Source organism: Nematolebias whitei, chromosome 21 (genome assembly GCF_014905685.2).
Source record: "Nematolebias whitei isolate Nwh7 chromosome 21, NemWhi1, whole genome shotgun sequence".
Lineage (NCBI taxonomy): Eukaryota > Metazoa > Chordata > Actinopteri > Cyprinodontiformes > Rivulidae > Nematolebias > Nematolebias whitei.
In genome coordinates, this window is record NC_056518.1 from 26,716,621 (window position 1) to 26,741,930 (window position 25,310).

The 25,310-nt window shown below is 39.5% G+C and overlaps 1 protein-coding gene across 1 annotated transcript; it reads left to right on the forward strand.

Annotated features, from left to right (window-relative positions):
- Window positions 1–16: 16 nt before the first annotated feature.
- On the forward strand, window positions 17–25,310 carry gabra2a (gamma-aminobutyric acid type A receptor subunit alpha2a). The gene is made up of 9 exons (XM_037694949.1): window positions 17–112; window positions 3,593–3,705; window positions 8,876–8,943; window positions 17,000–17,220; window positions 19,802–19,884; window positions 20,209–20,352; window positions 22,531–22,683; window positions 24,278–24,480; window positions 24,742–25,310. Exons 1-9 carry the CDS (start codon window positions 45–47, stop codon window positions 25,042–25,044), a joined length of 1,356 nt encoding a protein of 451 aa, XP_037550877.1. The 5' UTR covers window positions 17–44; the 3' UTR covers window positions 25,045–25,310.

Here is a 25,310-nt window from a genome sequence, read left to right on the forward strand (position 1 = left end):
AAACGCCGCTCTGAAGCTTTCGGTTCCGTCTCCAGGCTTCAGCAATGAGAGGACAGCAGAGCTCGCGCCCTCTGTCACTGTTGGTTTGCTTCATCGCGCTGTGGAGCACGCGGTAAGTTCGTGCCTTCAAACCTCAGTCTGAGCGGAACCCCCCTCACGGTTCTGTTCCTGCACAGACTCGGACTTTCTGTTCATCTGAAGCCGTGACACGAGATGGAGTCAGCAGGCGCTCCGCGCGCGCACAACGCGCAACAGACCAGTAATCTGATCAAAACACCTCGACCAAACTGAACTCTCATTTTTAATCCGCACAAAAAGTTCCGATGGGAACAGATCGATCCGTTAGAATCTAATTGATCAAATTTAAACTAATCTTTTATTCTTGTAAACGTTATTTTGGTTAAATTGGACTAATCTGGGTCATTTATCTGATTATTTATAATTACATTAACAGATGACACATTACCAGCTGGTATCATTTCCTTGAAAATGACTTTATTAACAGTAAAGGATCATAAGAAAGGATGACAAACCCTTGAAAATAAAGTTATAAGCAATCTCATGTATTGTGTGTCATGCTCAGAGGATGTGTTGAGGATGACTCTCAGCTACTACCACACATGATGTTAGCACATGATCATCTGTAAAACTGACAGCGTTACACCCATTCTCTGTTTTCAAAGGTCCGCTGGATGTTTCAACCATTTCAAATTGCACAGCGGTGCATTCCTGAAACCTCTTGCAGTCGTCAAGAGATATTTTGCTAACAGGGAAGACTGTAGTTAATGCCATGGTTTTAGGTAAAAATGTGCAATGTTTTACGTTCACTGTTTGTTTTGAGGATTTTGCTCAGCTTCAAATTTCAACGTAAAATGAGCTGAATTATAGCTTTATTTTTGAATTTGCTATTATTATAGCTGTGGTGGCCATTCTGATGGAGTTGACTCTAAAAGTTGTAGATCATTCCCTGAAAGCTTTATTAAAATTCATCCAGATGTTTAGATCTGAATGAACAGATGCTCCTCAGGCTTGCTTTAATACGACCCAACCTATAACTGACCGAAAGATTTTATTGATAAAGAAACCCAATTTGATGAGATTATCTCATAAATTGCTCTATTTCAGTTTAACTGTGTTTTAATTTAACATTTATATAAAAAAAGTTAAAACTAACCTTTGCACCATTGAAGATGTTTAAAAGTTAAAGGAGGCTGAAGATGAATCAGCTCATTACTGTACTTTGTCTTCACGTGTAAGCCGTTGTCCTTTCAGGGTGCAGCATCTGTCACATCGTTTTGTAAAACCCGTTCTCGGGTCGCTGAGTCGATTTGAGCTAAATTTAACACTTTGAACTCTCAGTTACATGTTTCACATTTGGGCTGTGAAATCAGTGTCTGCAGAAACTTTTCAGACGAGATAATATACAAACACTTTGTGTTGCATACGGCGACGAGATAAAATGTTTATGTTCAGGCAGGCTACAATGTGTTCATGTTTAGTTGACTTCACTTGTTTCCAAAGAATCCTGGAAAAAAAAAGTTAAGTTTAAATTTGACCCAAACATCCATCGTGTTTTTTATGTTTTTATTTTATTTTGGCTGCTTTTCCCTCTCACCCTTTGGATCTCCTATCAGATCACTCAGCTTGCAGCTCTTGAGGCTATACTTAAAAAAAAAAGGTTTTAGAAATTAGTTTATGTTCAAGAATCAGAATTTATATGTACTTTTCTTTATATTTGTTTTCAGAAGATATTCCTTCTAACATTTTCTTTTCTTGAGATCTGACCATGTTATTTACAACCCTAATTCCTCTAACTTTGGATATTGTGGAAACAATAAATAAAAACCGAATGCAATGAGGGCAGCACGGTGGAACAGCGTGTAGAGCTGCTTCCTCTCAGCGAGCAGGTTGCCCTGGTTCAAATCCCAGTCTGGAGCCCATTCTGGGTGGAGTTTGCATGTTCTCTCTGTGCATGTGTGGGTTTTCTCTGGTTTCCTCCCACAGCCCAGAAACACGCATGTTAGACTGATTGGTAACTGAGTGAGGGAGTGAATGGTTGTTTGTCTCTATGTCCCTGTGATGGACTTGCGACCTGTCCAGGGTGTCCCCCCGCTTCTCACACAGTGACTGCTAGACATGGGCACCAGTGACCCCCACGACCCAAAAAGGAAGACGTGGGTAAAGATAACAGATGGATGGATAAATGCAATGATCTGGAAATCTCATAACTCCGTAGTTTCCACACAAATGAACAAAGTATGAAATCTTGAAACTAATAAATTGAACAGTTTTTATGAAATCTAAGACAACACATTGTAAAAAAAAAAGTTACACGAATGTCCTGTGAAGGACTCTGGCTGGTCAACAGTCCCGGCTTTTCTTTGTCTGAATATTCCTCGATAGGATGTTTATTTATATAGCGCCAAGCCATAATAGAAGTCATCTCAGGGCACTGAACAGAGATACTAATGCACCCCCATAGCATCAGAGAGGTCATCTTTTGAGCTCTGCACTGATAACAGACGGTCCCTCTCTTTAGAACAGAGGATGTGGCATCTATTGGTTCCTAAAAGATTGTCCATTTTTGATCTGTCTGACCACAGAACAGTTCTGGACTTTGCCTCAGCCCAGTTGAAATAAGCAGCGGTTCTGGTTGGTGTCCACATGTGGCTTCTTCTTTGCCTGACAGAGCTTTAAGCAGCATCTGTGGGTGAACTGTGTTTACAGACAATTACCTGTGGACGTGTACCTGAGCCCAGAACAGAACCAGACCTGGCTGTAATGCAATGGCCCCTGAGGGCCCGAAGATCACGACCTTTGAGCTCAGAGGTTTCTGCTGCTTCTTCTCTTTGATGACAGTATAAACTGGTGATGATGAGGATTTTCAAAGTCTTCCCAGTTTTACTTTGAGGAACTTTATTCTGAAATTGTTCCACTATTTTTAGAATTTTTCATAGACTGATGCCGATCTTTACTTCTGATTCAGCCTCTATAAATTTCTCCCAGTTCTCTTCTTACCCATCGATAATTTATTTAATTGATCACAAAAAGCTCCTCCAGTTGGTTTATATTCATTCCACTTACTTATACGGCTTTTTTTTTTTGCTCCTGACTGAACTTTTTTGAGATTAGTTGCTTCCATAAAATTCAAAATTACCTAATTTCCCTTAAAAAACCCCCCATAATTTCTTAGTTTAAATATTAGATGTTTTATGTTTCACTGTGGATAAAATAGGGGGGTTATGAAATGTGCAAATTATTGCGCTCAGTTTATATTTTTATTTTACAGAACATCTCAATTTGTCTTGTGTGGAGAATGAAAATTAAACAAAAAACATGCACTGTAGCAAAAAAAAGTCATCAAATCACCTGACTTTTTAGCAATCATATCCTTGTTAATATTTTATATTTTCAGAATTACTAGCTTTGTTTAATGAAATCTACAAAAGCTATACTTGATCTTCGCTTGTTCCAACGTATCATGACTTCCTCTGTAACAGAGATGTTGTTTCCTGTGGATAAACTTTTTATTTTGCCGTTAAAGGAGGTCATTCTTTTGGATATAAGGTTTACGTATTCATTTTTTTTTCAGGTCACGAGCAGATTCTAATTCCACGCGGAGCACCAAAGACATCGCGACTTTTACCAGGATCCTCGACAGTCTTCTGGATGGATACGACAACCGGCTGAGACCTGGTCTGGGAGGTAAGGCCGCAATCTGAGGACGAACAAATCCAAAAAATTAAAAAGTTACAATCAAAGCAGCAAAGACAGAAATGTTCAACGTCGGGAGGATTTTCCACACTATACAAAAACACTTTTTATATGCACGAATATTGGACTGAATCCAAAATTACTCGCTGGATTCCCAACATTATCAACTATTAACACTTTGAATCTGCACTTTTAATGTAACGCTGTCCGTGGTGCGGATGAGAGAAGGGGCTGATATTTGAAAGGAAAATGTAATTTCCCAGAGAAGAGTCATTTCATGATGGATGAACTCCCTCCCGTTCATCCTGCTTTGCATTTGCGAGAGTATCTGTCTGTTTTTAAGCTTCTGTCAGCCTTCATTTGAACACGGCTCTTTAAAAATACACCAATTTAAAAAAGGAAATTCAGCCCTGGGATGAAAATTTTGAGTTCTACGCCGCTGAGGGAACACAACGTGAGCGTAATGAGCTGTTCCTGTGTCTGCATCTTAAACCTGAGTCCTTTTATTCGATGAAAATACCTTTCAGGATTATAAATAAAAGACTTGCAAACAGCTATTAGAAAACATTGCCACATCTGTTACAGATGTGGGAGGACTGAGCTCATTTGGACAGCGGTTTTATATCTGGATCTGATCTCAAAGCTTGTTGCTCGGAAAAATGTTTAAATCGGACAGAAAAACAGAGATGACGGGGTTAATCAGCTGCACGACAGTTCACTGAAGAAATCTGATTTTATGCAAAAAGCGCACCCGATGTTTGGTTTTATCTTTGCATCTAATTTACATTCAGTTGTTCTGCCCATAAAATATTAGAATACAGAATATCTGTTCAGGGCCGTCCAACCGGATGTTAAAGTTCATGCTCTGGTTTTTGAAGAAAAGAAAAAAAAACTAAACCTAAAATTTTCTCATGATGTGAGGAGTTGAAGCCGTTCTTGCTACACTTTGTACATTTTTATTTTGCACATCTCACGTGATCCGTGCTTGGAGTTCGTAATGAGGATGACTCAGCTATGACCAAACAAAATATTAGCCTAGTATTAGTCAAATGAGCTAAATTGTGTTTAACTGAATACCCAGAGACAAAGACTGAGGAGTGAACAAACGTCAAGACAGAGAATGAATTTAAAGGGATTTTATTTACAGTGGGTAATAAAGCACAGGAACCCCGAGGAGCAAGGACACGAGTTAGATGATAGTTTCCAAGAGGAGGATGATATTGTTGGTAGATTTCAGATCTTACTGTAGGTTGGGTAGTAGGGCGTGTGGTTGGAAGGCAGCTGAAGAGACAATAGATGTCTAGGTGTTCTTCAAAGAAGTCCAGGTAGTTCACAAGGAGAGACGTTATAAATAGTAGTGCTGGGTAGATGAAGTGTCATGAAGCGTTTCAACACATTGCCAAACTGAATTGATACTGTATCAGTGAATACCCACACCTGCTGGAACTTAAAATTCCCTACAGGCAACTTAGTTAGACTCAACTGACACTGATTTGATGACCTACACAATAATATAATTTAAGTAATTGTATTTTATATCGTAGTATTTCATATCTTCATTTAATGTGAACATGTATCATAATGTGAAAATATAAGTGAACGTGTTGTGAATGAGTATGCTTGTGGGATGGGATTTTTTTTTTTTAAACAAATTTTTATTAAAAAAATAAGTTATAAATAAGCTGAGGGGGTGGCAGTCCTCATCCAGCATCTGCTTCCTGGAAGCTTGATGGTTAAAAACGAGAGAAATAATAAATAAATAGGAATTAATTATCAATAAAGCAACTGGGTAAGTTGTAGAATGGCTGTACAATGAGTTGACCCTGGATGCACTTCATGCTCAGGCCTGGCTCTATAATGCCTCAGCATTGAGGAGGTGGATTTATTTAAATATGAACGCTCTGTCGAACAAATGCGACATTTAACCTACATAAAATAATATGAGTAATAAACTAAAAGTCACTTTGTAATGAATTTGAATTCAGATAGATCAAGTGGAAACTCTGAGAGGAACAGGATGAAACAAGGAGATTAAAACAAATACCTTATTTTCCGATATGAGATCAACATGGTCCCAAATGGCGAAAACCTTTTTTGGTTTGAGGCTGCTTCATAATTCTTGATGAATTCAAAGATGACCAGCAAAAGATCCAAGATTCTTTTGGCAGATGCCAAAACGTTTCCTAATAAACACAGTTTGGCATCGGTCATGTGACTTTCTAAAAGCAGTCCACGCACCGACACAGGTTTTGCTCGATGAGCTCGTTGCATGCGCCGACACATCGGTGTTGCCGGACCCATCACTAATAAACAGTCGTTCTCAAGGAGCACAGAATACAAATGGGCTAGAACCACAACTACCAGAGGCAGGTAATGCTCCAGCAGCGTGTAGAAGTCATCTAGTGTCTTCAGAGCAGCAGGAGAAAAAGGAACTCTCACATCTATAGCTTTTTTTGTTCTGACTCACTGTTTCCTTATGATTCAGACTTTTTGGCTCTTTTTTTCAGATGTTCTTGCAGCTGCATTAATTAAACACCTTATCGCTGAACCTTAATTACATTTGAACCACTAATTATAGGCACAGTACATTCAGCATGATAGGCTAATAATTATCCATAAAAAATCTTCAAAATATCTGTGACGCACAGCTGGACGACAATCTGAGGTTTGAACTTGAGTTACCAAACTGGCTCAGTTCTGAACTGGATCAGCTCTTAGAAGAACCAAACTCAGACAAATTGTTCTAAATCTTCTCGATGGTTTCCTTTCTGGTCATCTGTGCAGCGTAAAGACGGAGCTTCTCACGCTTTTCAGAATCGTTTAGTTCTGATGTTTTGATTCCGACGGTTTGTTACTGTTCCACCTCAGCTCGAGTCTGGCGGTAGCAAACGATGCGGAGAGCGTTTCAAGAAGCACTCGTGTATGATTTATTTTTGCAGTACAAAAGGTGTCAAAGACTTCATGAATAGTTTGAGGTGTGCTTCTTGAGTTTGCAGGCTGATGCAACGGCTCAAATTAATTCAAAGCTTGATTTTTTTCTCTTTATTTTGTTAAAAGTAGTTTACTCTTTGCATGTTTTGTGGTTAAACTCTACATCATTTCATAAAAATTAAATTGTGCACTGAATTTTTTCATGTGCACTCACTTGCTGCTGATTTCTGCCTTCGTCTGTCGTGTCACCGACATAATGGCCGTAATTTTAATCTAGAAATTCACCTCAAATTTTAAGATTTACCAAAAGGCTGCAGGCAGGAAGTGATGATTTCACTCGTTTCTGGTTGTGTGTGCTTTTTTTCTGTTGTGTTAGAAAAATATTATTCAAACCAGAGGATGGATCTTAGTGAAACTTTCAGAAAATTTTAATTGGATGTACGACTTCTTTACTTTCAACTCAGCTTGATTAAAGATGGCTGCCACATTTAGGTGAACTCATTAAACACAAAAATGGCTCTAACTCAGATGATTTCACATATAATGAGCTAAACTTTAGTAGCTGAGCATCATCCTCAACTCCTATTCAAAGCACTACACATTGTGCAATGTTTTTACGTAAAACCTTGGCATTGACTCTTGGTGTCAACACTGCCTGTCTGTTAGCAAAATATCTCAAGAACCACTTGACAGATTTGAGTGAAACTCTCAGAAACTAATCATCAGAGGTACTTTTATAACTGACTACATTTTGGAGTGCACCCAATTTAAGATGGCCAGCACAGCTAACTGAACCTAGCACAAAATGGCGATAACGTAGTAATTTCATACAGATATTGAGTTATAATTTGCAGGAAATCTGAGCTCTAAAATATCTGCTTAGAGCGCACTAAATTGTATGAAATTGTGCATAACATCATTTGTATGGTTTAGGTCATGTCTGCAACGTTTCTGATCAAAAGTCATTTCTGCTCCTTGGATCTCTAAATAAAATGTGTTGAGTTGGTTGGAGCAACCAGTTGGGGTGACATTATAAAACTAAAATTATAATGAATTTTAACATTTATAGCTTTACATTTTAGGACAAAAAACATCATGTAAAGAAGGAAAAAAACGTTTAATTTATACAGATTTAGCTCATAATTAAAACACTGAACTCTGCAGGTCTATGCGTGTCCTCCTTTTTATGTGAGGAAACATTAATTATCCCTTTTTAGCAAAAATTTGAATAAAAACATTTGCAGAAAATTGGCTAAAATCTGCTAAAACTTTTTTTTTTTAGTGTGGAAATAAATACCATTGTAATTAACTCCAAAGCGCCACAGATGAAGCCACGTGTGGCTCTGGAGCCGCAGGTTGCGGACCCTTAGTTCAGGTAAAATGGCCAAACTTCATGCACTTTAAACATTTAAACACTCTGGCATGAAAATCAGCAGGTGATTCACATTCCTTAATGCCAAACCTTTAATTCAAAAGCTTTATCTGTAAGGAACAAAACTTATTTCTCTCCTGCAGTTAAATAATAACAAAACTTTATTTTCTCCATTAAAAAAGGAAAGCTTCAATCAAATTATAAAGTTTAACTGGCTGCAAACTCAGCTAAAACCACTGCAGGAAGTTGAGTCGTTCTCGTCTAAACGTTGATGCCGACACGTGGGATGATCTTCTGGGTGCACGATCGGTGCCGTTCACTTCACACCTCAGACTTTTAAATGTCCCGCACATTTGTGGGTTTCGAGGAACATAAAGCAAACGATGTCAGTGTCACCTTCAGCAGCTGCAAACAGACAGATTATAGTAATATACGACTCCATCAGCTGCGATCGTTCAAGGCTCCGTTTGTACTCTGTGGGCGAGCTGGAAGCTCAGAGCTGCTTCTTCATTTGGTCGTCGGCGACATTAGAAATGAAAATTACGAACATCGTTTAATCTCCTGGTTTAAACACGACAACTGCTTTATTCATGTAGGTAAAGTAGAGGGTTTAAATACAGTAATTTAATCATATGGAGCAGATCAAATAAAAAATATACAATCGCTTACATGCCATTTCATTTGTTTTTTTAATATGTACAAGTATTGCAATTTGGAGGTTGTCTGAGTTCAACCCACATTAGAAACTAAAACTGTGAATACTTTAACATCTTAAATGTTGCTCAGTATTTTATTTATCAGGTCTCTTGCTTTTATTTTGTGACATTTCTGACTAAATTTCACTCTTTGTTTTTACAGACCGAGTGACCGAGGTGAAGACAAACATCTATGTGACCAGTTTTGGACCCGTGTCCGACACAGATATGGCAAGTCCCCCCCCCCCCATCCCGAGAAACAGGGTTCAGCTGCAGGTTCCAAACCGTTCAACTAAGAGAGAACAAAGAAAGTTGATCAAACGACAAACTTTGGTTTCAGTGATGTCCAGTTGCCACTCAAAAACTGATGTGAATGGATTAGTAGATTGGTCCAGTTATGGTAAAGGCATATATTCTAAACAACCTGCATTTCTTCTAAAAACGTTTGGGTCTCTATTAGTTTTTGATTCCAGGTGAAACTGCAGCAGCTTTTACACACGGAGCAGCTTAAGTTACAAACTTATTATAAATGTTGAATATCTGCTGGTGATTCTCATGAAGTTTGCTTTAGTTCTTGTTTCAGAAATCAACATCTACCATTTTTTTGGACTATAGGGTGCACTTAAAATCATTTAATTTTCTTCAAAATCAACAGTGAGTCTTATAATGGTGCACCTTATGTATTAATTCTGGTTGTGCTTACTGACCTCGAACCGATTTTATGTGGACACCTTATAGTCTGAAAAATACGGTACATACTTGTAAAATAAATGTTAGGAAGAAATAAAGAGCAAATAGCATATATTAGAACATTTCTCCTGTATACATTTACTATGTTTAAAAAAATAACTTGTACAGGAACAGATGTTTTCTTCAAATTAAAAGCTTCACAGGTATAAAAACACAATGCGGTTGCCTAACAGAGCCAAATGTTGACTCGAACAGTTAATTGCTGCCGTGGTGCCGTCTAATTAGGTAACAGCGTCATTTATTGAAACAGTCTTACTTTGGACCAACATGGGCGTCAGAAATCCGCCTCTCAGTCCGACTGATCAAATCTCACAGCTGCCTTATTCCTGAGCAGTCTGGATGTGATTACACGTTCGACAGATAAAATCTTCCAGACAGACAGAGAGAGAAAGATCTGCCCGTTCTCCTGTTGCCATTGGAAACCCATCCAGTCCAATCAGCAGAGTGATGACATGGCAAAGGTTTGAGTTTGTTATTAAAATGATCCACCATCACCCAGCTCTGATACGGAGCTGTTGATGTGTTGAACGTTAAAATATGAAGGTGAGCCGTAAAACCGCTGCTTCACGACGTCGAGCAACACAGTCCTCACTTAGGGAGACAAATACTGACTGTTTAGGCCCATTTTGAAAACAATCAGGTACAAGACATGAGAGCAAACACAAAGAAAGGACATCTGTCAATAAGTGTGACGGAAAAAAAAAACATATAAATGTTCTAATTATTTAAGCTACAACACAAAATCATCCCCAGTCTTTAAAAGATGTGGCCCTGAAGGCAACACATGTTGCTGTAAAACACTTTCTGCATCAGTGCTGCCATCACAGACTCCTGATCCAAGCCCAGACCGTCACAGAACCAAGCTTTTGACCTTGGTACTGACACCAATCTGGATGTTCCTCTCTTTCTCTTCTCTGGCACCCACAGCATCCATTTCCTCCATCAAAGATCTGAAATACTGAATATCTGAACACAATCCACTGTTTTCCACTCATTTCCACCTCTGAACCAGGCTTCTTTGTCTGGATCTGTCTTTTTTAGTTATTTATTTAGTTTTCTGTGATTAATTTATTTAGTTTTCTGTGATTTATTAGTTTCCCCAGTGTTCTCCCCCACATGTAGTTCAGCCCCTGCCCCTCCCACTCTCACCTCGTTGTTTTCCCCAGGTGTGTGTCATTGGCCCTCATTAGTTTCCCTTTAAAGCTTGTCTCTGTGTCTTTGGTGTCTGTGCATTATGCTTTTAAGCTGACAGGTTTTTTTTTTCCCTTCAGAGTTTTCCTGAGAAATTAGCTGGCGACTCATAATTGACAGCAAATAGTAAAGTTTTCCATTGCAGTCTATTTAATTTCTTAGTGTTTGCGAGCTGCGCCTCAGCTTGAGTGACCAACAATTAAAAATCATGACCTGTTTTACCGTGCATTACCGTGCAAATCATATATTTTGGTGTCTCTCTTGGCTGATATAGCACCGACTTTAGCAGCAGCTCAAACTTTATGACTTAATCTGCTGGAGTACAGTTTTGAAATGAAGACGGGCAGATTTGAATCAGGTTTTTTTTTAAAGTAAATTTGTGCAGGTGTGAAAATACAGCTCTAATATTTCATAGTTGAGTTTAGGATGCTCACATTGACTGAACTTTTTAGGATAAAATTTGTTGCACAAATTCTGAGTATGTTTAAAATGGAAGTGACAGGATTGACGTAAAGAAAAAAAGATCCACCACCAATGTTCTGGAGACGCCCTCATGAAGGCTGCTGTCCAGTTGCTCCCAGCTCAGTGAGATATCTAAAGCTCCCAGAAATTCCACTTGGTTCTTGAAACGGTTTCATGAAGTTCTACTCTACAGTGGGGAAATCAGCAATATTTTTCCAATCTTTCTATGAGGACCTTTGATTTCAATCAGTTTGTTGTCAGCTCCTCTGATCTCGCTTGATCTGTTTGCACTTGGAGCACTTGGAGTACATGTTGTGAATGGTTGTCAGCCCAACCTTGTTTACCTTTAAGTTATCTGCAAAAGAATCAATGGAAAATTAAAAAGCAATCTTTTTTTTTTTTTGTCACTGTTGAAACTATTTCTGATTTGTTGCTGTACATGTAAAGAAATCTTGGACTTTCTTTTATCTGAGGTAAAAAAAAAAACACTATTTTTTCTGTTCCGCGTTAGTCAACGCTCGGTTTCCTGACTGGGCGACTCCTCTCTCCCATAACACTCTCCTTTCCATCTTAAGAGCCCACCACTCTCTTCCTGTTACAATATGAGCCCATTCATCAACCCCACCTGGTTCTCAAATATTTAAGTGGTACAGAGCTCAAAGATGGAAGTGGCTATGATCGAGGCAGTGCCTTCAAAAGGAGGGAGAGATGGCCTCATATTTAATACATGTCATGTCTCCATCAAAATTGCAACAGATAATTGCACTCGGGCTGTCTTTTCTGTGCTTGTGATAGCTCTGCTCTGTTCCCTCAGATTGGATACGTCCCTGCAGCTCCCTTTGCCTGATTGTTTGTCTTTGCCGGTTTCTTTGTGCTGGTGCAGATTCTGTAAAATCAGAGAACGAGAGAGAGAGAGAGAGACTCTAATCTTTTGACATTCTGAAAAATTACCGTAACATTTTTATCTGTGAAATGATGGAGTCTGCAAAAAAAGTGGCAGAACTGTCATGTCAGGAGGACATTCAGGAAGTGATGCAGCACCTGCAACCAACTGCTGGAGACGATGGGCGAGCCGGATGGTCCAGGGAGACTTGTCCTCTGAGAACATGGACGGAACCAGGACAGAACAGAAATACAGTAGTCCCTTGATTTATCGCGATTTGTCCCCCGACCCACGATAAGTTAAAACTGTGAAGCTGGAACGTTATTTTATTTGAGTATTTATATATGTTTTAAGGCTTTATAAACCCTTCCCACATTCTTGCAATGTTCTAAACGTTTAAACCTACATAATTTTAACAAATGTATATGTACTGTACAAAATTGCAAAATATCATATGGGTACTCACCAGCCTTGGTCCAATTCTGGTCTGGTTCTGATCAGCTCTCTGCAGCCAGTGAGCACCAGAAACTTTTAGAGACAGCTGGATCTTCAGAGAGCCAGCACAAAACAACTCAATGGTCCTGATAGAGTTCAAATAATCCAGAGAAATCCAATGAAATAGTCTGGGTGAGCTCTGGAGAAGACATTGGACGTCCAAGCAATGCCTCCCCACTTGAGAGGCTTCCTGGGCTGGCAAGCAGCACTCAGATTGACCAATGAGTCTGGAAGTAGTCCTGGTCCAATTCCTGGTCAGTTCCATACGGCTCTCTGCATCCACTGAGCGTCAAAGTTACTATGAATCAGGATCAAACTTTTTAGTCAGGTTTGCATTGGATCAAAACTTTCCCTCCATTTCGGCCGAAAGCAGTGGCCGAAAGCACAGTTTGTTTCTGGGTAATGTAGTTCTTTTGGATTGGAGATAGGCTTATTGACAGAAAACGACAAAATTTTGGCGCCTGTCCAAAGTATTTTTTTCCGTTAACTTTTTATCTCATATCATCTAGGGATGCATGATATTGGATTTTTGGCCGATATCCAATATGTTAAAACTTATTCGGCCGATAACTGATGCCGATACGGATATTGTATATACGTTCCTTTGTCAGAACATAGTCCTCTTATTTAGGCTTATTTGCTACAAAAATTGTGCAACACTTGTAAGAGCTGGTGACATATATTCAGTAACAGCCATATGACATGCATAGCACTTTGACTTATATTAAATGAAAAGTGTTAAATGTTATTAGCATTAGTCACCTGCGACGCTGTCTCACTTATGGAGGCTTGTTCCAGGTTCCTATAGCTGCAGTGTGGGTTCCTCTGCACTCGTGTGCATGAAGGACAGCCTTTTTAAGTTCAAAGTTTTTTTGTCTATCCATTGTGCCGTAAGACTAATCATCCTAACGGGATGAACACGACGTCCAAATGTCTGTGGTAAAACTCACCCAACAAGTCGTGCTATCGGCTGTTAGCTTCTCAACGACGTCGGAAATGACGGCTGGTAACTCGAGTAACGTTACGTCGGAAAAATATCTCCAACTGGGGACGATGTAGCGAGGCTCATCGTACTCCATAAATATTTGGAATCCGACATCCTCACCAACAAAAAATAAAACTTCCACACCACCGACATTTTGAATTTTCCTCTCCACCGTGAGCTTGGGTAGGCACACGTGACGTCATCGCGTTGCGCTGCCGATGCAGACAAAACCGGCTCCTTTTATATCGCCGAGTTATTTTAATGGAATGGCCGATGTCCAATATTGAATTTTAATGCTAATATGGGACGATACCATGCCGATAATATCGTGCATCCCTAGTATCATCCCAATCATGTAATATTAAAGTTCACAATCGTTGAAACACTGCGAAAGAGCGAGTCCACAAAAGTCAAACCGTGAAGTAGTGAGGGACTACTTTAACTTCAAGATATTTGCTTTATCTGATGAAATCGGATGCAAAAAATACAGAGCGCTGTGTTATCATACTGACGTTTAGCACAACACTAATCAAAATGCTCAGAAAAATCTCCAAAGAAATGTGTTTTTTAATCTGTGCAATCAGCTAAAACTACTGTGACGTTCTGTGAAAGAAACCCACAGTTGGATTTTTATTTTAAAGGCTGCAGCTTTGAAGTTATGGGGTTTGATTACAGCTGAGATAATCTTTATGTTCAGCGATGGACCAAAATGTGTTTTATTTTATGGCCAGTACTCACTGAAATCAAGGCAGACGCTCACTGAAACAGTCCAACGGTGCCATAAACAAAACTATTTATTCAGATGGATAGCAAAGTATAGCATTTACAAATCAGGATTATCAAAGGTTTGAAGCACTTTTTGGCAAAATCTGCATTAGTGTGCAAAGTGTGATTACTCTATCTGACCACCACCCCACCTCTGACTGCCCTTTATGAAATCAGATCCTGGTTCTCCATCAACTTCCTCCAAACTAAACAGTGACAAAACTACTTCTTACTGGCACAAAATCCACCCTTGCAAAAAACAGCAACTTTTCCAGTCATAGACAACACCCCAGCTTCCCGTCTACACAGGTTACGTGTCTCGGTGTCATACCTAGACAACACATTATCATTTAAATCATATATCGACAACATCACTGGTTCAGCACCTCCGTAACATCACATGCCTTCGCCATCCCTCTAACCCAACAGTTTTGCTCTTCTGGTTCACTCTTTGGTCACATCCCGCCTAGATTACTGCAACTCCCTTCTTTTTGGTTTACTTACAAAATCCATCCATAAACTCCAGCTGGTCCAAATATCTGCTGCTTCATCATCTCCAGAACCCCTTCCACCAGTCATGTAATGCCTATTCTGTAGCTTCTTCACTGGCTCCACATTAAATATCACATTTCCTACAAAATCCTGCTCCACGATTGGACCTTAGATCCACGGTTTCTGTATCTGTAAGTCCCTGGAAGCTTCAGGGTCAGTTATGAACAGGAGTTCTTCCCAGAAGTTCTGCATCTCATGAAGTCATGTGAAAACAAAGGATTGAAGCAGAGCGAGTGGGAGACGTTTCCACTCTGTAAGTTTTTGATGTAAACCGTGTCTGTCAGTCGCCTGAGGCAACAGCTGGATCTAAAACCGACAGATGTGTCAGAACCTGGCCAGGTGTCACGTTGGGTCAAGATGTGATCACACAGCCAGCTCCATCTAGGAAGGAGGCACCTGATGAAGATCACAGTTTAGTTACTTTTTATAGCTTCACGGAGAATTTGACTGATTTTCACGACAGTTAAATAAGACATTTTATTAAGAGTTTGACTGATTCTTCAGTGTCTGACTAAAAAACTAAAGGCAATTTTTAAAATGCGTTCTTGAGATTTTTGAACGTGTTCAAAATGCTTCAAATATTTGTTCTTTACTGCATGTAAGAAATTTGCATCCAGTTGAGTGTTTTTATTTCCAATAATTCTGCAGACAGAGATGGAGTGAACCTCTAATGAATAAACCAAAAATATGCGGAAAGAAAAGTTGGTTTTAAAACAAAGTTCACCTCGAGCGCCTGGCATCAGTTTGCATCATGGGTCCATCCACTAAACTCTTCACCAACCTTGGCATGATATTTTCCTAAATGTGTAAAGATAAACCTAATTAATTAAATGAATGGCACATGATTCTCTGAAGCTCAAATGGGAAGCTGCAGCTTGTTATCAAAGGCGAAGGCTGATGGTGTTTTGTTCATGTGTGCTCTTCTGTATTATTAGCAGAATGCCTCATGAATCACTTTAAATGTTAATGAAAATCTCAGATAACAATCATTGGCTGCTCATCTACAACTGATTAACCTTTGGAGTCAACCCCAGTCTAATGGTAAATGGACTGTGCCTTTCTAGCCAATCAGGCTGTTCAAAGCGCTTCACAACGCAATCCGTGCCCTCATTTACTCATCCATACAGCTCTCGATCACGTCTAAGTTAAACTGAATAAATCATGTTACAAAGACTAATCAGTGCTTTAGATCATATTCATGGGGCATTCGCCGGAAGTGATGAGGGTTTCAATGACATGTGACTGTGTACTGGTGGAATCGAACCTCTGACACTCCCGTCTAACTCCTGATCCACAGTTGCTCAAGATGGCTTCTACACCCTATATGTGGAGTAGTAGTAGCTGAAAGTAGAGTTGCATTTGGGCCCAAAAAAATCCAATCTGACCCGGCTCCAGCCTGTAGCCATCATTTCCGAACTCCATCTGACCCGACGAATTGACAGTAATTATAGGTCCGAACTTGAACCCCCGCCCCCCTGACATTTTTAATTAAGCTTCAACTGCTTATATAGTTATTAATGGACAGCAGACGCACACGGTTGAATAAAGGGGGGCAGAAGATTGTAGCTGAGGGGGTGTTTGTCCTTTCATGGCCGTCATAGTGCATTAAATCCCTGTTTCTGCCTGCATTCTGCATTATTCAGACATGGACCCTGATCTGACATGTTTGCTTTGGGATCTCACCTGTTTGGGTCTTTGGCTGAGCGCGTCCGCTGAGTGCAGCGGCTGAACGTCCATTTGGGCTTTGATGGATCGCTTCCTGGCATTACATGTTGTCCCATCTGAAGCTCATCTGTACTTTATTTTACCTCTTTCAAGGCCAGTCAGAACACAGTCAAATGGCTGCAAGCTATTGGTGGTTGTATGGCAAGCCATGTTGCCATATATTTGGATCACCAGCCTCACGTATCCGCTGATGCAATTAAAAGCCAGACATCGACCTGATCTGCCTATCCAGCACATTATCATGACCTGGCCCGGCCCAAATTTGGGTCAGGCCAGGCTTTGGGCCCGGGTTAGAAATGACAGCTCTAGCTGAAAGTCGTTCACAGCATGTACTTTAAACTCTAACAGATCATTTGCTTTATTTTTATTTTCATAGTTTGACCAAAACTGTTTTACTGCCAATATTTCACTGGCAGCAGGTGCATTCCTTCAAGGTACGCTTGAAATTAAATATTAAAAAAAGCATTTGTCATCTTCAGGAATACACGGTGGATGTTTTCTTCCGTCAGTATTGGAAAGATGAGCGGCTGAAGTTTCACGGACCAATGAACATTCTGCCTCTCAACAACCTGATGGCCAGTAAGATCTGGACTCCTGACACTTTCTTCCACAACGGCAAGAAATCCGTGGCCCACAACATGACGATGCCCAACAAGCTGCTGAGGATCATGGAGGACGGAGAACTGCTCTACACCATGAGGTTTGTCTTCTTTTTCTGTTTACCCTATATTTTCTCTCAGTTATTTACAGTTCAGCCGGGGATCCATGTTAACTGTAAGCTGGAGTATTTTCCACTGTAAAATAAATGTGTTTGAAGTGTTGGAGGTGTGCGAGTCACAAGTTATAGTCTGTCGCCTGCAGCCTTTTTCAGCTTTCTGTGGCTCAGTGTTTGTATCGTTCCTCCCTCGTGTATTAAATCTTCCAACATAAAGGTTTTAAAGGGATCTGCTGTCAAAAAACGCAACTTAATCTTAAAACTGGACTTTTACATTGAAATTGCTCATTTGTTTTTGGAATACCTTGAAATAAAATGATATTCCTAAACAGCAGGAGCATTAGCTCACTACGAACGCTGCGTTAATGTGTCTTATAAACCTAGAAGGGACAAAACCTTTATTTTTTCTGCGTTTGTCACACTTGCTGTTCTTTATCTTAAATGCTTCAAAGTCTTAGAGAGATAAGAGATTTGCATGCTACGTATGCATGCTGTGCTCACTGACCAGAAAAAAAGAACATTGCCATAAATGTCAAATTATACATTTATAATCATACAGAGCTGCACCATGTACTCATTTTGGACATGCAGAGCTTTATCCATGCACTCAGCCTACAGATAAAAACAGAAACAGACAAACTGTCACAAAACAAATTAAACACTGGACCTCAGAAATTGAGAGTATCTTGCAGGACTGTTTTGCACCGACAGACTGGGATATGTTTAAAACTAAAGTACTTTGTGATTTTGGAGGACTTTCTGTCAGTGTTCAGTTCTATGGTGTCCGTGGGCACGTCAGCACATGTGTTGAAACATTGTGCCCACCATACAAACCAGGAGATTCCCCAACCAGAATCCAGGCCTTCTGGTTGTGGCCAAGCCTTTAACAGTCAAGTACACTACTTGCTGCATGCTCTTTCTCACACATTTAGATTGGGCAAGGAAACCGAGTACACCATCAGCTTCACAGACAGCCTGCCTGAAAACCTCAACACTTTCTACACCCGCTTTGAAGCTTGTTACAACACAGAGCTCTTAGAGCATGTGCTAATGAGCTGTTTAATGTTCTCACCTCCACCTTCATCCTCTCCCTCAGCCAGAGCACTGTTCCTTCCTGTTTCAAGACCACAATTGTCTTCATCCCCAAGAAGAGCCCATCCTCCTCCCTCAATGACTACAGGCCAGTAACACTCACTCCAATCATCAGGAAGTGTTTTGAGAGAATGATGCTGGCCCACATCCAGAAGACCATGCCAAAAACACTGGATCCCCTGCAATACGCCTATCGGCCCAACAGGTTGACTTTAGATGCCATAGCCACTACTCAACTACTACTTTTCCCACCTGGAGAACATAGACTCCTATATCAGGATGATTTTTGTGGACTACAGTTCCGCCTTTAACACAGTCCTCCTCCAAAAACTCACCCATAAACAGTCCACACTTGGCCTATATACCACCCTCTGTGACTGGTTCCTAGACTTCCTGACTGGCAGGTCCCAGTCTGTCAGGACGGGCATCAAGACTTCAGCCAGCATCATCATAAACACTGGAACCCCACAGCAAACCTGAACAGAACATTAACAAGAACAACACATTTCCACACTCAGAAACATTATAAACAATCAGAAACGTTGTAAATATAATTTCCACAAGGCTACATGCTGGGTAGCACTGATTTATGAACTGTTAGCTCAGCTAATCAGGGTTAGGGTTAGGCTTGTTTCGGAGCATTGCACAGTCTGACCTTTGGGGTGAATATACTGGGTCATCTGCTGCTGCACACGTTGGCAGATGTCTTAAAGGTTTTTCACTTTTGTATAAAATAGTATTCATCTCTGTGAAGCGAGGGTCCAAATCACCTTGAACCTTGCCCAGCTTTAAAGGCAGCCCCGTGTGTTTCTATAAGGTCATTGCTGATGTTTTTCCTTCTTGGCATTGTGGTAACACACTCCCATGCAGCAGTCAAATGACGGAATGCATCTTTTAAAGAAGTGGTCACTCTAAGGATGACCGGTGTGGTGGGATTTAGCTCATTTTATGATCTGAAGGGTCTGATCCATAAAACATTTAGACAGAAAGAACATGTGTTTACTTTAGTGTGTCTGAACCTTTGACTCAATAATCTGGCCTGTTGATCAAAGAGACAGTTGCCTTCTATGTAAAAAGTTGTTTTCTCAGACAGACTCCATCTGTTTGCCGAAGGCCACAGCTGACCTCAGTGATAGTGACAGATCCAGTTTTTCTCAGCAGATTTCAAGAATTTGCCCGGCAGCTTCATACTCCACCTTTCATCAGTCTTATCTGTTCATCCACCGCAGACCCATTAGTCTCCACTACAAGAAGATTTGGCTGAAAATGAATCGTATTTCAGACAATATCTACTATATAACATTCACAATGAACAATTTCCACAGTTTTTACCAGCATCCACAGACCTGTCTGTGATAACAACCTAATTATCCCTTTTGAAGGTGAGTGGTCATAGCAGCGAGGTTTCCTGCTGAAACACCCTGTACTGAACCATGAGCTGGAATCAGCTGAAGGTGTTTGTGTTTCCTGGCAGGTTAACGGTTCAAGCTGAGTGTCCGATGCACCTGGAGGACTTCCCCATGGATTCACACTCCTGTCCTCTCAAGTTTGGCAGCTGTAAGTGTCAAAACCACCAGATCTGTCCAGAACATCCTCACAGAGCTGACATTAGCGATAATAATTGTTAGAGGCAGAGAAGACGTGTTTGTGGAGAGAAGCAGGTAAAATGGGTCTTTTTCACAATAGCCTAGTTATTAAAATAGAATATTATACACAGAAACAGCTTCACGTCAGATCCTGGTACTAAATTGAACAAATATGCTCTAATATAAAGATCAATCAATCAGATCAATTTTATGCTGTCCTAATCACAACATCTGGTAAATCAATGACTCTTCACATTCAGAATCATTCAGCTCCTGTTTGTTGTGATGGTTGTAGACGCCTACACCAAGACGGAGGTAACTTACATCTGGACCACAAACGCCTCCCACTCTGTGGACGTGGCCGCCGATGGATCCAGGCTCAACCAGTACGACTTGATAGGACAAACTGCGGGGGAGGAGACCATTAAATCCAGCACTGGTGAGCAGCAGACAGAATATTTAAAATGCTAAATTGTTCATTCATTATAACCTCAGCTGATCATTATTATTTTTTGCATTTAAATATTTTTAAAATTACATTTTGAGCGAATTAAGATTTTTTTTTTACCTCTTTAATGAGCATATTTACTGAAAGGGGAAGAAACCAAATGGATTAAATAATTTAAAAATAATTAGAACCAAGGCAATCATGCATTTTAAAGAAAAAGAAACGCAATTAACTGGTTTAAAAGTGTGCATGTTTATGACTCATTCACACTATTGTGATCCATTTTTCTTCCGTACATTTTTGGCGTGATTCTCGTCCTGCAGTTTTCAAGCTATTGTACTTCAGCAAATCATAAACCAGGACAATCCTGCTATGACTTTTGGTATTGGTGCAACTTTAGCTTTTTGAAATATTTAGCCTTTTCTTCCTTTTTTTTCATATAAAATTAATTGAGCTCGTTTTACATCCTTCATATCTTCAGATCTGTTTACAACCTTTTACTGCTCCTTTCACATTTTGTTCTGGTTCAGCTTCTTTCTTCCTTTTGCAAAGTTAAACTTTTTTCAGCTACTTTCAGCTAACTTCAGCTGTTTTGTGCTCCTTTCAGATTCTTTCTGCTAACTACAACATTTTTGTGCTTCTTCTAACTTCTTTCTGCAATTTTCTGCTTCTTTCAGCTCATTTCTGCAAGTTTCAGCTTTTTCTACAATTTTAGCTACTATGCTAATTTAAGCTTTTTCTGCTAATTCCACATTTTTTGCGCTCATTTTGGTTTTTTCAGCCTAATTCAGTAAAAAAGAACTCTCTCCACTTCCTACTGGTAATTTAAGTTTCTTTCTGGTTTTGTAGCTACTTTTTAGCTGTTTTTTTTCCTAATTTGAGCCTTTGTCAGATAATTTCCACTTTTTTGTGCTAAGTTCTGCTTCTTTCAACAAGCATGTATTCTTTCTGCTTTCATCTGCTAATTTAAGCTTGTTACACCTTTTCAGCTACGCTTTTTAGCATTTGTAGCTACTTTAAGAAGTTTATTTTTTATTTTTTAGCTCATTTCATTCCACTTCCTTCTGGTAGTTTAAGCTTCTTTCTGCCTTTTCAGCATTTTTCCGTTATTTTTGTTGTTGCTAATTTCAGCCTTTTTTTATTTTTATTTTTTTTTAGCTAATTTCCTAGTTTTTGTGTTCATTTTTGATCATTTAAATCTAATTCATAAATCTAAATTAAACATTGAAAACATTTGGATTAACGTTTGTTTTAAATCTTATTTCCAGAACCTTAAAGACTCCAAAAAGCAAACATTTCTTAAGTTAACATATATGTTGTCACAAGAGCCGGTTTACAAAAATAATGTTTTTATATACCTAAAGCGTATTGGAGAGACATCTAACTATGCTGCAACAAGAAAAAGCCTGAAAAATATTTTCGAGATTGTCTGCCTTAAAGAAAATTTATTTTCCAATTCTCTTTCTGGAACAAACATTTTTTCCCACGCCTGATTTAAACTGAACGTTTCAGCTTTACAATACATTTAATCCAGAGGAAACTCTGCTGTGTCTCTCAGCCTTGAAACTAAAGTTCAGTAGTGGAATAATAATGCAATTTTATATGTTTCCAGTGCAACTGATTTAATTAGGTTCATCTTACTGAAACTAATAGAGTTATTGCGCAATAATTCAGTTGTAACCACGTTGAGGCTTGAGTTTTAATAAATACCTCTCACTTCATCTGTAGCATAATTAATGTACAACAATTTAAGCATCATATTTTCTCTCTTCTGTCAGTAATTGGTGTTATTTTCCCAGCTGTGGGCTGAAACGTGTTCTCCTCGTCTGGAGGTCGTCTACCTCCAGATTTCCCAGCAACACAATTGTTTTCTCTTCTCTCATTGAGGTTTCAAAGTGTTTTTAATCACAGCCAGCAGGCAGAATGGAAGATGGCTACTGGAGCAGATTCCAGTGATTTTGTACCATCACAATCGTCTTCAAATGTTGAAAATGCAGCTAAAAACAGCTGGGATGAAAAAAACAAACAGTTGAATATTTTAACTGTTGTACTAAAACCAGCTGGAAACCCCCCCAGTAAATAATCTGTTGTCACATTAACCTCCTTTTTAAAAATATAAACCAGTCTCGTCATGTTCCGGGTGTATATTTGTATTTTTGTTGCTCTCAGGTGAATACACAGTGATGACCGCTCACTTCCACCTGAAGAGGAAGATCGGCTACTTCGTGATCCAGACGTACCTGCCGTGCATCATGACGGTCATCCTCTCTCAGGTCTCCTTCTGGCTCAATCGGGAGTCGGTGCCAGCCCGAACTGTGTTCGGTGAGTCTTTACAACCAAAACTCAACTTTAAACTGAACTAGAAACATCATCTGTGTTCGAAAATGGAGTTAATAAAACATGTAAATGAGCTAATGTCACTTAATCCTTAACTTTTAATTATCCATTTTTTTTCACATGAAAGTGATCATTTTAAAAAAGTACGAACCAGATGGAGCTAATGGTGACATTTGTGAGAAATTACTAAAATCTCAACAATAAGAAACTTAAAACGTAGTGGAATTAGGTGATACAATAATTTCCCAAATTTAAAATGAGCAGAACAGAAGCTGAAACAAGCAAAAACCACAGCTAAAAGCTTAAAGTAGAAACTAAAAATATCCTAACTGTAGCTAAAATGTTAATGTAGCAAAACAGCCGTTTAAAGCTAAAGTTTGCAAAACCATAGGTCAACGCTAAAATTACTGTAGAAGCTAAACGAAGCTGAAAATTATGCTAAAGTAGATTTCAAAGATAACATTTTCTTAGTGTGATCTCAATGTATTTCTGTGGGGAAAAACTTTTGCAAAAAAAAGAAAAAAGTTTAATTTAAAATTCGTAAAAGTTACAAACACTAAAACGGATATGACAATATTCCTGATTGAGATAAACATTTTGATGTATGAACCGTTAAAGTAGCTTAAATTGGCAGAAGTAGTTAGCTTGCAAAAATATACAGAATAAAGTATTAACAGGAAAACATAAATGATGACTCAGCATTCACACAATTACCTGACAACTTTATGTAAGTTCTGTTTGTATACAGTGAAATGGACTGTACTTGTATAGCACCTTATCTGTCCTCATTTACCCATTCATACAGCACTCTACTAGATCTATACAAAGAATAATCAGAGCGTTATCACATTCATACACCAATGAGACACACATGAAGGCAATGAGGGGTTCAGTGTGTTGCCCAGGGACACTTCAGCATGTGACTGCTGGTGGAATCAAACCCCTAACTCTTGCACTGGAGGATGACTGCTCTAACCACTCAGCCACAGCCGCCCCTTAAAAACGTTCTACACATGAAAAAATTGTAATCCTGAAAACGTTTCTCCAATTTGGGCGCAAGTTCCCTAATTTTAGCCATATCATTATGACCATGCTTACTATTGATGGGACCTGATTTTTATGTCCAAACATTCCTGATCAGAAAATCTGGAGTGTCTGGTACCAGAACATTAGAATCACAGTGGAGTTTCTGTAGACTGTCTTTGTCCTACAAATGTCATCACATCTCATTAAACTGACATTTGGAGAGTTTCAAAGTCAAGGTAACATCTCAAAAGTTTTTGCAGGAGGTTCTGTGTGCGGGTGTGATTAATCTGTAAAACAGATATGGTGACATTCACGTAAAGGCAAATACGCTTGTTTACCTATCAGATCATTGCTTTGGAACTGAAATAACAATGCTGCTCACTAAAAGAATACAATCAAATAGTATCTTAAGCTACATTTACACTGCAGGTTCTTTGCCATCAGTAATAGCTCGATAAAACAGTTATACATCTTTTTATACTGTGTATGGAAAAATCCAGCTTCATCTGTATAAATAATCAAAGATTTAGTTAACATTTTATTTCTCTTGTAGGTGTGACTACAGTTCTCACAATGACTACCCTGAGCATCAGTGCCCGTAACTCGTTGCCAAAGGTGGCCTATGCCACCGCCATGGACTGGTTCATTGCCGTCTGCTATGCCTTTGTCTTCTCTGCGCTCATTGAGTTCGCCACCGTCAACTATTTCACCAAACGAGGCTGGGCCTGGGATGGAAAAAGTCTAGTTAATGACAAGGTGAACCTGCCATAGAGTCATTCTGTCAGAAACGTTTAGCAAAAATCTCATTTTTTAACGTATTTAAGCACATTTTCATGCAAATCTCTGGCTCCCTGACATATTTTCAAACATTACGAGGTTTAACCCTTTAGGTAAATATGTTCTCATGGATTTTCAAGAACGACAAATCTGCTATTTGACAAAGAGTCTAGCTTTGCATGCATCTTCAAACTCCTTGACTTCAAAAGGTTTAATGACTCTGTGGCGATCTGCCTGCAGAAAAAAGAAGCGACCGTTGTGAAGAAGAACAACGCCTATGCCGTGGCGGTGGCAAACTACGCACCCAACATCACGAAAGACTCCACGCTGCCCACCATCTCCAAGTGCGCCGTGAACGAGCCCATCAAGCCCGCGGCAGAGACCAAGTCCGAGCAGAACAAGAAAACCTTCAACAGCGTCAGCAAGATCGATCGCATCTCGCGCATCATGTTCCCGGTTCTCTTTGGGACCTTCAACCTGGTCTACTGGGCCACCTACCTGAACAGAGAACCAGTTATTAAAGACTTGGATCCCACTAAGTAAACTGCAGCGCTCATTACAAAAAAAAATTCATTCAGAACATAGATCTGTTTTTGTCAGTTTGAACACATGAATGAAAAGTTCCCTTCTCTCATTTCTTTCTTGGCTCAGTTTTGATCAAATATTATAGACTTGTGGAGAGAAGAGGGCTAACACTACATTTGATACAAAAAGGATGGTTTTGATGGTAACAGAATACAGGGAACAATGTCCTTAACCCTAACCCTTAAGGTACTGTGATAAATGCTGCCTGCAGTTCCCTTCAGGCC